The following is a 13,552-nucleotide window of genomic DNA, read 5'->3' on the forward strand; positions in this document are numbered from 1 at the left end:
AAAGTTTCTACCTCCTTATCTGAATTTTGTTAACTATGTCTATACCAATTCGAAATTCTGAAAAATCTAGAGATAGGATATAGAGCATTTAAGCATTTAAGCATACAGAGCATGTAAGCATTTAAATTTACGTTTTTGAAAGACTCTGAGAAACTCTGTTTTAGATCTAGAAGGCAACTCTTCACACTCCTGAGAAAAGCCAAGGAGCCGGTATGATACCTTCTGCCCTCAACTTTGGCAACCTGTCCTATGGGCTACTCTGCAGAAGCCAAGAGTACTTAAAAAGAGTTGTTGGTATTCATATATATAAGGCTGTGCTGATTTTCACCCATTCTCCCCTCTGGACTTGGGAGAGCCCCATCAAATTGTGCTGGTACTCAGCAATGGAGAGTTCCTCCCCACCAAAAAAATACTGTGGCCCACCAAGTCCAGCTCAGAGTGAAGCCACCAGAGAGTCAGAGAGAGAATCAGATGGAGCAAAAATAAAACTTTCAGTTTCACCGTGTTAGAGCCATTTGAATGCTTCCTTTGCTTACAGTAAGGAGAAAAAGAGAGGGATACAGAGACGTTTGATTCTTATTCAGCAAGAAACTCAGGATTTTGAAACCTCCGAGGACAACATGGAAGATACTTTTGGCAACCAGCCTGGTTGGACCGCTGAAGGCATTGGCACTAATCTTGGAGAGCAGATGCTATGGTTTATGAGCACTGGCAAACACATCTTTGCGTAAATAGTATACATAAACGTTGACTGGTGTGTAAAGAAGTGGTATTAGTGATATTATGGACAGCTTGTCAGTATAGAGACTTTTGGTTCAAATCCCCACTTCGCTAGGAATTTACTGTTCTCTTTCAGTCCAGTCTTACTTCACAGGTAGTAATATATAAGCAGGGACAGAACACATATATAATCCTGTGTTTCTTGAAGAAAGGGACGCATAATAAAATAATATAGATAACAGATGCTTGTAGATATGTGGGAAACGTGAGCAGTGGTATGCGGAGAAGGTACACTAAGAATGGATGCATAAGTTTTAGGTAATGACCTTGCTCAAATTACTGGAATAGAGGATGCCCAAACCTCTACCTGTTATGATGGCCCCCTTAGCTGCTGTTTTAGGAATTTCTGTGGGGGGGAAAAGATGATCTGGATTGGATCCCCTGTCTCTATTTCAAGGCCCGTCTCCAACATCTGTTGTTGCTGTACTGTTTTTTTTAAATATTTGCAACTTAGTATGTTTTTATTTGCTGCTTTTGCAAAGATTGTCTTTCACTAACATTGTTAGCAAGCGAGGACCTTTAACTGGAGAAAGTCAGGCTAAAAGGGGCAAATGCTGTGGGCATCCAGTTGAAGGTGAACCGGATGCCCACAGAACGAGTGCCCGGCCATCCAAACTTTAGCAAAGTTGGCTGGTTCCTTTCACACCAGCAAGTCCTGCAGGAAATGAGGCACCCCTACCCAGAACAAGCCCCCCACAGAGCCCCTCCCCAAATCTCCAGCACAGAGCCATCTGGGCATAACACAGCAAGTCTTCATTCCACTGGAAGGTCTAAGTGGTGGGAAAAGAGTTAATTAATTTTTTTCCCACCATAGAGACTTCTGCTTGAAAGAACCTGGTAGATCTCTTGTGTGCTCTGCAGTGGCTCCATTGTACCCAATGGGGAATTTCTGTGCAAGCTGCACATTTCTGAAGATAAAGGCACCAGACTTTCAAGGTGACTCCAGGAGGCCCTCCTGGTAATAGCATCCAGTCTTGGTGAATTTTGTTTCTGGTGGCAGTTGGGGGGGGGGGGGATTGAGAGAGTTCTGAGAGAATTCAGCCAGAAGGCTTCATGTGTAGGATCAGGGAAACAAAATTAGCCTTTTGGGGGCCCATAAAATTGAACCCCTAGAAGCAAAGTTCACCAAGCCTGGATGCTGTTACCAGGAGGGCTTCCTGGAGCCACCCTGAAAGACTGGTGCCTCTATCTTCAAAAATGTGCAGCCTGCACAGAAATTCCCTATTGGGTACAATGGACCCAAGGCACTGCAAAGCAGAAAATCTTGGGCAATTTATTGGGGTACCTGTTGGGGTGCATTTTTAAAGCCAGCAGCACCAGAACTTCATGGTCTCATCTGGAGACTGTCCTGATGATACCACCTGAGTTTGGTGAAGTTTGGTTCAGGGGGGCCAAGTTATGGACCCTCAAAGTGGTAGACCCATCTCCTGTTAGCTCCCATTGGAAACAATGGGGGATGGGGCATCCTCAAAGTTATGGGCCCCTGAACCAAACTTCACCAAACTCGGTTGGTATCATCTGGAGAGTCTCTGGATGATACCCTGAAATTTTGGTGCTGCTAGCTTTGAAAATCCATCCCCTGAAGGCACAAGTATGAAAAAACACAAAAAATACAAAAAAAAAATCAGACAGACCTGAATTTTTTGGGTATGCCCGAATATTTGGGTACATCTGAATATGTTATTTGTCTTATTCAGGCATACAGATAATTTTATGGCAGAATAAATCCGAATCTGAATTTTACTGAATTTCTAGGGTATTGACCAGAAGAATCCCTTTGGCGCATCCCAGACTACGAGGGCAGCACCCGTGTATTCACTCCAGAGAGCTTCCATAAACTGTTATCAGAATTTGTAGAAGATGCTTATTTTCTCTGACACAGATATTTTGGTAGTTTGCTCTGATAAAATCACCTGGTTATGTGCTGAATGGTAATTCCTGCAACTGCAGCCGACCCCTGTAGTCTGTTGGCTGCTTTCAGGCTGGGTTCTTTCTTTCCATCTCTCTCTCACTTAATTTTTTAAATTTCTTTTCATGTTTCTCCACCTTTCTTTTCATCTTCCTTCCTTCCTTCCTTCCTTCCTTCCTTCCTTCCTTCCTTCCTTCCTTCCTTCCTTCCTTCCTTCCTTCCTTCCTTCCTTCCTTCCTTCCTTCCTTCCTTCCTTCCTTCCTTCCTTCCTTCCTTCCTTCTTTTTTCTTTCTACCTTTCCCCTTCCCTTCCCTTCCTGGAATTGTACATCCTGTCTTTCCCAGAACATCATAACATTATTACCCATATTATTAGATCTCAAAAGTGCAAAAGAAAGCTCCTCCCACACATACTACCTTAGTCTTCACAGGTTTTTTTTTAGCAGTAATGAGGAAGAATTATGAGAACTAGTTTCTTTTTGCGAGGAGTGGGGAGAAGAATTATGCTGCATTTGAATGGAGATGTCTGTGTGTGGAGGTATTTCAGGGAACAGGGAGGCTTTCCTTTCACACAATTATTTTAAAAAGGGTGTCTGATGTTGAGGGGAGCATAATTTTCGTTCATGCCCTGGGTGCCATTTTCTGTAGGTATGCCCCTGCTAAAAAGGAGCTAAATAACAGGTGTCCAGGAGAGGCTTATGGATTTCATGAACGGCGCCTAATAGCATATTCTCTTATACAAAGTCCTAGATGTAAACAACTGAAGCAGCTCCAAACTACAAATCCAGCCCTACAGTTGACTGAAAGGGGCTGTGTCTGCTTCAGTATCTTAGTTCTAGACAGCAGCTTGTGCTGTGTTTGGACTTCAGGATTTTTCACTGGTACTCATGTTTATGAGTTATGAAAAATTATGGTTGGTTTTAAAAGAAATGTGTGTGCCACAACATTTGATTGTTTTGATGAGCAACTCAGGACAGAATATGGAGAAACAGAATAGTTTATTATTGGCAAAAGGCTCAGGCAAGGATTTTATCTCCCTGCATCTTCAGTTTATATGCAGAACAATCTGAAATTGTATTTTCCTGCCTATTGCTCAGTTTGGTTAAAATAATTTCTGTTGAGAAATAGAAGTTTGCTGGAATTAAAGAAACATGATATGAAATCCTAGAGCCGAGCCTATTTATGGTATAACAAAGTTAAAGTCAATAAGGATTTTAAAAATCATTTTTATTAGACTTGCCATTCTGCAAATTTGGGACGAATACAAACCTGGATTGTGTCAGAAAACATTGCTATCGTTCTCATAAGAAAAGGCCCTATACAGATGAGAAAGAATAATTGAAAGTAGGTGGTTAACATATCGTGACATAGTAGACTCTTCTCAAGGGAACTTCAAAATGAAATCAAGAGAAGATTTATTAGCAGAAGGACTTACCTATCATTGGTTTTTCTATGCACAATTATTAGAAAGATTCAAAGTGGATAAAAGATCTCATTGAAGATTCTAAGACTGAATCTGAAGTAGAACTACATACGAATGAGCATCATATTATTGCCAAAATATATAAGCTTCTGTTGAAATTTGAAACAAAGGAAAAACAAGTGAATGGTTGTATAATAAAATGGACCAGTAGCTTTGGGTATAATATACAAATGGATCAATGAAAGAATAAGTAGGTTACAAATCTTAAAGTTTACATTAAGTTTCAGTCTCAAGGAGAATTTCTAAAAAATGTTATCATTGGTATTTATTACCAGAGAAATTATCAAAAATGTATTGAAATGTTTCAAATGTGTGTTGAAAATGTGAAAATCATGGTTGTTTTACCATTTATGGTAGACTTGTAGAAAAGCTAAAAAAATTGATCCAGATATATTCAATAATTCAGAAGATTTTAAATACTATATACAAATGAATTCAGAGGCTTATATTTTGGGTCTTATGGACAGATAGTTTGAAAAAAGACATGGAATTCTGTTTTTATATACGACATTGGCAGCAAAAATATTGTATGGGCAAAAATGGAAAACTTCATCTGTATCCATAATAGAATATACTGGAATTGGCTTGTGAAGATACTGGAATTGGCTGAGATAGCTAAGCTTACTTCTTTGATTAGAGATAAGAATTTATTTAAGTTTATTGGAAACCCCTGATGGACTTTTTGCTTAAAACAGAAAAAAATGAATTGATAATTTGTGGATCTGAGGAGAATAAATAGACTTAATAGAAAAAAGTGTGAATCCTATTTAATTAATTGAATTATATTTCCATGTTTGTTACTAGAAAGCAAATGGTAAATTTTTAATTCTGTTTATATTTGGTGTGGAAGAAATTGGGAGTCCGCCCTTCTCCCCTTATAGTTGGTGGTGGGAGTCAAACAGTGGCGCCACCGCACACACACACTCATATTTTTAGAGATGCAAAGGAGCATCATGGTCCCGGCGTCAGGGATTGGATGGTACTTAGCATTACCATTTACACCACCCTACTTCCACCATAGCCTTTCTCTACCACATTTAATTTGTGAAAGCCCTGAATGGCACAACTACATTCATGCAACTTCACCCACCGTGATCCGCTTCAAAAATGCAATGTGAGAGGGCTCTTTCATGACTTCCTGGTCTGTCACTGATACACTAGGTGTTTTATAGAGGAATACCAGTAGAAAAAGACAGATTCCCTACCCCAAAGAGCTTACTATTCATATATGGACAAGGTGATGTGGAGTAAGTACAACAAAGAGCTTTTACTGGATGCAGAAGAGCATGGGAGTGGGACCTCCTGTCTTTCTACGCTTCCTCAAGTCAGCAGGGGCTTCTGCAACTACCAACCTGCAAATGGGCAAAATAAACAATTGCTCTGTTGTGCTTTCTCTGTTGTGGCTCCCAACTTGTAGAATGGCCTGACCAAGAGGTCAGGGAAGCTACGGTTCTCCTGGCATTCGAAACTATTCAACCCTGAATTATTCAAGAGGGATCTTCTGTATAGGTAAGTGGGTTGCACTGCACACAATGGTTTTACAAACTCCAATGGATAAATGATTAGGAACCACAGTCTATACTGTTGTGTATAGTTTACTGCGAGTAGGATCCTATTGTGTAAATACTGTATAACTGAATGTGTCATATCAACACTCATGAAATGCTTCAATCCTTTCTAGTGGTTCCAGACTTCTACTATTCTAATGCATTGGTTATTGGATGTCCCAGATTGTACCAACTTGCTATGTGTAATCTGCCTTGACAAAGGCAGGCTTTAAATAATGTAAATAAATAACATTTTAAAAACTGATGGCGGGAGATCCATGCTCTGAACACTGTCATGCACCAAGGATTCTGCCTTGCAGAGCAGACCATGGGATTAGGCAACAACTGTCAGAGAAATTGCTTCATCAAGAGGGGTGTTTTGAACATGGGAAAGCTATACCCGTATGGCCAGTTTTCATGCTGTTAAAGCAGCCTGTTCTCACTGTTAGAATGCCTCTGTCACCCCAGAGGCTTTTCTGTGATAGCTTATAGCTTTGCCTTGGCCAGCAGCCATGGTATTTTTAATGCTGTTTTTCTGCTGGTAGAAAACAAGAAAAGTGTCAAAGTGAATAGAAGAACAGAGTTATAGGCATATATTAAGAGAACGCTGGTAAGCACTTATATTACACACCATATAGAGGATTTTGTGGTCTCGTAAAATACTGTGGGCTAAATTCATAAGCATGCTCTGGCTCCCTTGTGCTGCTGCAGTTAAGCAAAACAACTCGAAATGGGGTTGCTTTGGTAGTATAAGCCACAGCAAGACATGTAGGCAGAAATCAGGCTGATTGCCTTCTCTGAACTAATACAAGCTTTATTCTACTGGGAAAACTCTGGAGAAAAACACAGGTTACAGGACTAGGATGAAGACTAATAAAAGCCTTGCAACAAAAGAAAGATTGCTACCTAAATTCAAACTTACATATCCAGGGAGATTCAAATGGGCGTATACATAGAGAGGATGCTGGTTTTCCACCTGGTCACTCTCTTCTCACAGTCACACACATACACACAGAACAGACAGCTCCTTTTCGGTCGTACCGCATGTAAAAAAAGGTCTGGGCCAATCTGGGTCTGGGATTTTGGCACCAACAGATTGTCACAACCTACTCTGCCGATAGAGAGGTGCCAAGATATCAAAGAGTCTCCAAGTTTCACTGCTAGTTGAGCATACCGTGCCTATCCGGACAAATTTAGAGTTTCCAGCCCTGCTGTTTTCACAAACACTCATGAATCTCAATAAATGTCACTCCCTTCTGTTCTTCTCCATGACACCCTGCACACTGTTCCAAGCATTAAAGCAGAAGAAGGTAAATCCAAAAAATGTGGTCAGGTTCAGCCTAGAAGAGTCAGGCTTGCAGAGACGTTAGTAAGGCTACAAAGGCACCCACACAAAGCTCTTTTCACTGGTTGTTTAAATTGGGAATTATCCTGCTGGAACAGATAAGCCAGTTGCAGTTAATTAGGTTGCTTCCACATTCACAACCCAGTGCAATTCATCAGCTTCAATGCTGCTGTCAGGGATTGCTCTCCACTGAGCCAGCAATACTGGGCTTCTGCATCTCTCCTGAATTTTACATCTTAAAGGCCTCCACTGCTCTAGATGCTCTAGTCCAGTGGTGGTGAACCTTTGGCACTCCAGATGTTATGGACTACAATTCCCATCAGCCCCTGCCAGTATGGCCATGGGCAGGGGCTGATGGGAATTGTAGTCCATAACATCTGGAGTGCCAAAGGTTCGCCACCATGGCTCTAGTCATACCAAAGGTGAGGCTGCTGATTGGTGAGTCTCGGACACAGCTTGAGTTTGTGAGAGGGAGGTCTGAGAGTACAGTGCCACAGCTTCTGCCTGCAACTGTTCCCATTACAATTTCTGTCTGCATGCTGTCCTCTGTCATCAGCTCTGGGATGGGACTGACATCCTCCTTATCTGAGGAAGTATCAGCAGGCTCACCCTTGACACACACCCCGCTGGCTTTTTCTCCTACCTCCTTTTATATTTCTTCAAAAGATCCTGTCTATCCTCTTACAGCATAACCTACCTCACAGTGGTTATTGTAAGGATCAAATGTGGGAGGGGGGAACAGTGTCTTGAGTTCCTTGGAGGAACGATGAGATAGAAATGTGATAGATGATCCATCCTTCTCACATGATTTTCCTTAATTCACATACTGTTGGAGAATTACAGGATGCAGTAATTGGGAACAGGCCCACATTATGTTTGAGTAACACATTAATTGGCCACAGGAAAAAGAACTGGATCTGGAGGTAGCACCTGTTGCTTGAACAGTTCCACAAAAAGACATTTTTCAGGTAATATTTTCATGGTCCACTCTCTCCCTCAGCCCCCTCCCATCAGAGATATTTTTTCCCTCTTTCTCACAATACTAGAACCAGGGGTCATACATTGAAAATGCTGGGGGGAAGAATTAGAACTAATAAAAGGGAACATTTCTTCACGCAGCGCGTGATTGGTGTTGGGAATATGCTGCTGCAGGAGGTGGTGATGGCCACTAACCTGGATAGCTTTAAAAGGGGCTTGGACAGATTTATGGAGGAGAAGTCGATCTATGGCTACCAATCTTGATCCTCCTTGATCTGAGATTGCAAAGGCCTTAGCAGACCAGGTGCTCGGGAGCAGCAGCAGCAGCAAAAGGCCATTGCTTTCACAATGGCATCTGGTGGGCCACTACGAGTAGCAGAGTGCTAAACTAGGTGGACTCTGGTTTGATCCAGCAAGCTCTTTCTTATGTTCTTCCCCCCCCCCCCCCCAAAGCTGCAGCACACAAGATTCCAATCCTCTCCTCTGCTGGCTCTAGCTATTAAAAGTTGTAGGCCCTGCTTCGAAATCAGGTATTGGCAGCTGGACTAATAGAGAGACTATCCGCCCTCATGACTTGATGAATGAATAGCAGCAACATCTAACAATGGGTAGTAAAGTCAAAAGAAGCTGTTTAAAATAACGGTACAAATGCTAACCACCATGGAAGGGAGTTCACTTAAAACAGAAAACCATAATATGTATTAATATTCTGAAGCTGTCACGAAACACAGTGTTATTGTTCCTAAATATTAATTATACTGCTTTGTAATATTTGGAATATATTATTTCATCACACTATGTTAAAAAAAAAGATAGCTATGCCATGGTATCCAAAAGACAACTGATATCTCTGTAATTAAAAGGCAAAAATCCTAGTAACCCATTTCCAGGTCAAGAATCTGCAATGACATTTTGAAGCATATGCAAATACGTATTTTTGAAGCCAATAATTGCAGTCTAGCTTTTTGCACGTGATTGCCTGAAACAAGCACATAACTCTCATGAGAAATGAACTGGCTCACAGATTAACATGGATTGCCCAGCATAGGTTTTATGGTTTGTCCATAACACTGTCTGAGACACTATGCCCCTTTAATGTACAAACACATTTCTTTGCATACAATGGCTTCTACATAGCAGAAGACATAACAATGAACATCTCCCAGTACCATACCTTTCTTCCACAGAGACCTCCTTCAGTTGCTGGTGTGGCTTGGTACCTTCCATCTCTCGGATGCTCACCACGTAGATCTTTGTGGTATAGTCAATAGCCTTTTCTCTTGCAACATCACTGTCGTAACCTTACAAGATTGTGCAATGGAAAATTATTCTTGTTTAAGTGTTTGCAATATTAGAGTGTATAAACTATTGTACTTATTCATGATTAGATATGAACAAAACACACAATGAATTGTTTCCAGATCACTTCAAAATGAAGACATTCAAGGCCAATACCATGAAATGTTACAACCCCCTCCCCCCCATAAGTAAAGACGCACAGTGAAGAAATGGTTTCTGAAAGGTTAGTCATCCAGCACCAGATAATCATTCTATTCATATTTCTTGCTTAGGACCAATCTCCATTTTATACAGAATAAGCTGACACATACCATTAAAGATTACAGATGGAGAACAATTTTTAAAAAGCTCCATAAATACAAACCAACAAAAAGTCCCTATATATAGTAAATTAGTACTTCATGAAGAAAAAATTGGCACAGACCTTTCCCTGATGTTCTAATTTGACATACCAGGGAGAAGGGGTTATGAGGGAGTATTCGGAATCATAACTATTTGCATCTGTAATGACATTGTCCAGAATTCTGTGACCTCAGACCACCATCTGGTTCTGCATAATGTGATTTTTCCAGAGAATCAAGGCCCTGAATTCACATAATGAACTCGGCCTGCTGGGCAGATGTACTTTTGCACCGGCATAGATTAATGGTATTGTCTGAAAGTCCAACAAATAAAACATATGAGTCGTGTAACCCTTTTACCTCCATCTTCTTCTGCATCAGTATCTGACTCTTCACTGTCAACTAGCTTGCTTTCTTGGGTGCTCACAAATTCTCGCGTCCAGATCATCAGTGCAGTATCAGCTCCACCCACTGTCAGCAGCACAGAATCATTATATAGCCACCGGACATTGGTAACATGAGCGCTGTGACCCACATACTTCTTGAATTTGGCATGCTGGCCCTGCAACACAAGCAATTGACATGAGAATCAGTGTGGCGTAGCTGCCAGAGGGCTGGATTATGACCAGAGACATACCAATTCAAATCGGTGCTCAGCCATGAAACCCTCTGCATGACCTTGGGCCAAGCAGTGTAACCCAGCTCAACCCAGCTCATGCTTTTGTTAAAGGATAAAATGGGGGGAAGAGATTCTGTGAATGCATTCCACCTTTGTAGAGAGGTCAGATATAAATTAAATAGACTGATTCTCAATTAGTTACTTTTCCCACTGTCTCTAATCACACACATATTTCCCACTGTGTTATATTGTACATTACCTTCACTGGATATTTAAACAGCTTCACAAAACCAAAATCATCTCCTGTAGCTAAAAGTGTTCCATCTTTGGTAAGAGAGGCTGCATTTATAACTGTGACATCACTGTGCATTGGCCAAATTCCTTCACAGGTGGCACCAAGAACACATGTCCAGGTATTCCATTCGATCTTCTCAATCTGGTAAGAACAGAAAACCATTCTAAACCATAAATGCATCAGGGTTGATATTCTCCAATGAATTAATTCTCCAACATCTGTCAGGTATCTCCAGTTGTCAGAAGAACAGTCCAGTAAAATGCTTGGAATCTCCAACAGGACTGCATACCAACACTCAAGTAGCTCGGTGATTCATCTCCATGAGCATAGGCCCTTTCCGCATGGAGGTGGAAGGGCTTGGGTCGGCGTTGCTGACGCTGACCCGACGACGCCGGGACCGTCTGCATGGACGGTCCCAGAAAGAACCGGGAAGATGACGCTGCTGGGCGCCGTCGCCCAGTCGACTTACCTGCTCTCCGGCCCTCCGGCGCGTCGCCGGGGCCTGGGGACACGCCTCCCCTGTTTCCTGCTTGGCGCCTGCTCCTGCGTGCATGGGGAAGCAGGGGGGCACATGTCCCCAGGCCCGGCTGCACGCCGCCGGAGGGCTTTGGCTAGAGCTCTAGGTAAGGGAAAGGGAGGGGAGTGGTGGGGGGAAAGCCACCTGGAAGCCGCTGCACTTCTCACGGCAGCGGCTTCCAGCTGGCATTTCCAAAAAACCACGCTGGGGAAGCGTGGTTTGGAAACGCCGGCTTGGCGCCGGTCGGGTTAGGCGTAGGCTTTCTTGAAGCAGCTTACGCCCCTAGGTGACGTATGGCCAGGCCTGGGGATCGGCGCTTTGTTGCCGTCCCCAGGCCGCCATATTCCGCCCGTGCGGAAAGGGCCATAGTAAAATATATTGGTGCAGGAAGTTAACTTCTGTCTTCTGTACTTTTTTAGCTGGAGAATGTGTTGGCTCTTCATTTTTCCAATTGCCAATATAGTCATATTGTGTCTTTTCTAATTACCCAGCCTACTTTCCATAATTTATCACTCTAGCATAGACCCACCCACAAGAAATATGTACGACGTTCCAAAAATATCTCCAGCAAACATTTTTCATCCCTGCAATGCATCATTCAATTTACTACATACAGTGGCCGATTACCCATTGCTGGTTGTTCCCTGGCCTCGCCCCACTCTGGTGTGAAAAGTCAAACCAGAAGTGCTCACACTTTCCCCACAGAAAGTGAGAAGCACACGTTGGGACAAGGAATCTTGCCCCGAGGCACCTCCTCTCTCAGCACACCACAAACAGGAAGAGCGTCAAGAAGAAGAAGAGAAGAGTTTTGGATTTATATCCCCCCTTTCTCTCCTGTAGGAGACTCAAAGGGGCTTACAATCTCCTTGCCCTTCCCCCCTCACAACAAACACCCTGTGAGGTAGGTGGGGCTGAGAGAGCTCCGAGAAGCTGTGACTAGCCCAAGGTCACCCAGCTGGCGTTTGTGGGAGTGTACAGGCTAATCTGAATTCCCCAGATAAGCCTCCACAGCTCAGGCGGCAGAGCGGAGAATCAAACCCGGTTCCTCCAGATTAGATACACGAGCTGTTAACCTCCTACGTCACTGCTGCTCCTTGCCCCGACATGCCCCGACATGCCCCGACATGCTTCCTGTCCCACCGTGCACCAGAGCACTGGTGGGTCATCGGCCAGTGAATACTTTTTATTGGCATGTCACAGCAAAATTAACTGTAATTGAGTATGAGGACAAAGAACTCACTGATAACAGAAAAGTGAGGGAAAGTTAGAGCAAAGAAAGGTTTACAGATGGCTGTGATCATCAGATGGCCTTGCTGAGATCAAAAAGATTTATTTTCTAGTAGACAGGCATTAAGATTGTAGTCAGTTGAAGGGGACGAAATATGAAAAGTGGGAAAGCAAAAGGGGGGGGGGAGAAGCGGAAGCACAAGAGAGGGACTTCTTGGTAGTAGCACCAAAATTATGGAACTCCTGCCACTGGGATATTAATCTGGCCCCGTCAATCACTGTCTTCTGCCAGCGGATGAAGACTTTTTGCTTTCTCTAGCATTTCCTCAGTGATCTCTCCTGTATTTTATTTTACACATGCATGCTTTGTTCTGGTTTATGTCAGTTTATGATGTACATTTATGCTATTTTAATTGCTAGCCACCTTGATGGCCTGATCGGGAAGAACGGTGAAATATAAATGTAAATAAAATAAATGAGAAATGTCCCTATTGGGGCTAAGGAATAAAGTACTAACATGCTGTGCAGGAGAAGAAAGTGCAAATGCAGCACCATATTTCAACCATGCTTCTTGTCTCGCCTGCCACAAATTGTCCCAACCTTGCCACCACTTTCTTATTTGATTTGATTGGTTGCTGAAAGCTACCTTGAGCCCATCTTGATGGAGGAAGGAGGGCTATAAATCTAATAAATAAATAATTTAAGACACCCTTTGGGAATTGTTCTCTTTGCCTCATGCCAGTCCTTTGTTTCACTTCTGAAACCTATAAAAATTGAGAATATAGTTGCTAACATATGAAAAGCCAGTGTGTTGCCTCCAGACCTCACACAAGACAGCCAACTATATTAACAGGAACAGTCTAGCTAGTACAAGACAGTTCAGAGGATTTGGCAAGGACTGAGTAGAAATCAAACAGACCATTCTTATATAGTAGGCAACTCTGTCAACGGAAATAATACTACTATATAAATGTCAAAAGTGTTGGTGACAACGCATGCAACCATTTAACAAACTGCTCCTTTTCTTCCTACCTCAGAGGGTCTTATTATATGCCTTTTTCCTCTTGGCGCTTCAAAAAATAATTGTTCTCTGGCACCAGAATTGACTTGCAATAGCTTCCCTTGATCATAAAGAAAAGTGTATTACAATGAGGCTTAACAGACTGTACTAAATTCACATTGGTTATGACAAAGAAAAACTAAATCCCTTGAT

General features: G+C 42.4%; 1 protein-coding gene across 9 annotated transcripts in view; it reads right to left on the bottom strand.

Annotated features, from left to right (window-relative positions):
* The window catches only part of EML6 (EMAP like 6), a 174,983-nt gene that overhangs the window by 47,393 nt on the left and 114,038 nt on the right, over positions 1 to 13,552 (bottom strand). For all 9 annotated transcript variants that reach the window (XM_048518631.1, XM_048518594.1, XM_048518623.1 and 6 more), the window contains 4 exons: positions 13,372 to 13,460; positions 10,560 to 10,736; positions 10,042 to 10,243; positions 9,216 to 9,342 (listed from right to left, as the gene is read on the bottom strand). In XM_048518631.1, coding sequence (XP_048374588.1) covers positions 9,216 to 9,342; positions 10,042 to 10,243; positions 10,560 to 10,736; positions 13,372 to 13,460 — 595 coding nt within the window. The remainder of the gene's footprint in view (positions 1 to 9,215; positions 9,343 to 10,041; positions 10,244 to 10,559; positions 10,737 to 13,371; positions 13,461 to 13,552) is intronic.

The sequence above is a fragment of the Sphaerodactylus townsendi genome, linkage group LG01 (genome assembly GCF_021028975.2).
Source record: "Sphaerodactylus townsendi isolate TG3544 linkage group LG01, MPM_Stown_v2.3, whole genome shotgun sequence".
NCBI lineage: Eukaryota > Metazoa > Chordata > Lepidosauria > Squamata > Sphaerodactylidae > Sphaerodactylus > Sphaerodactylus townsendi.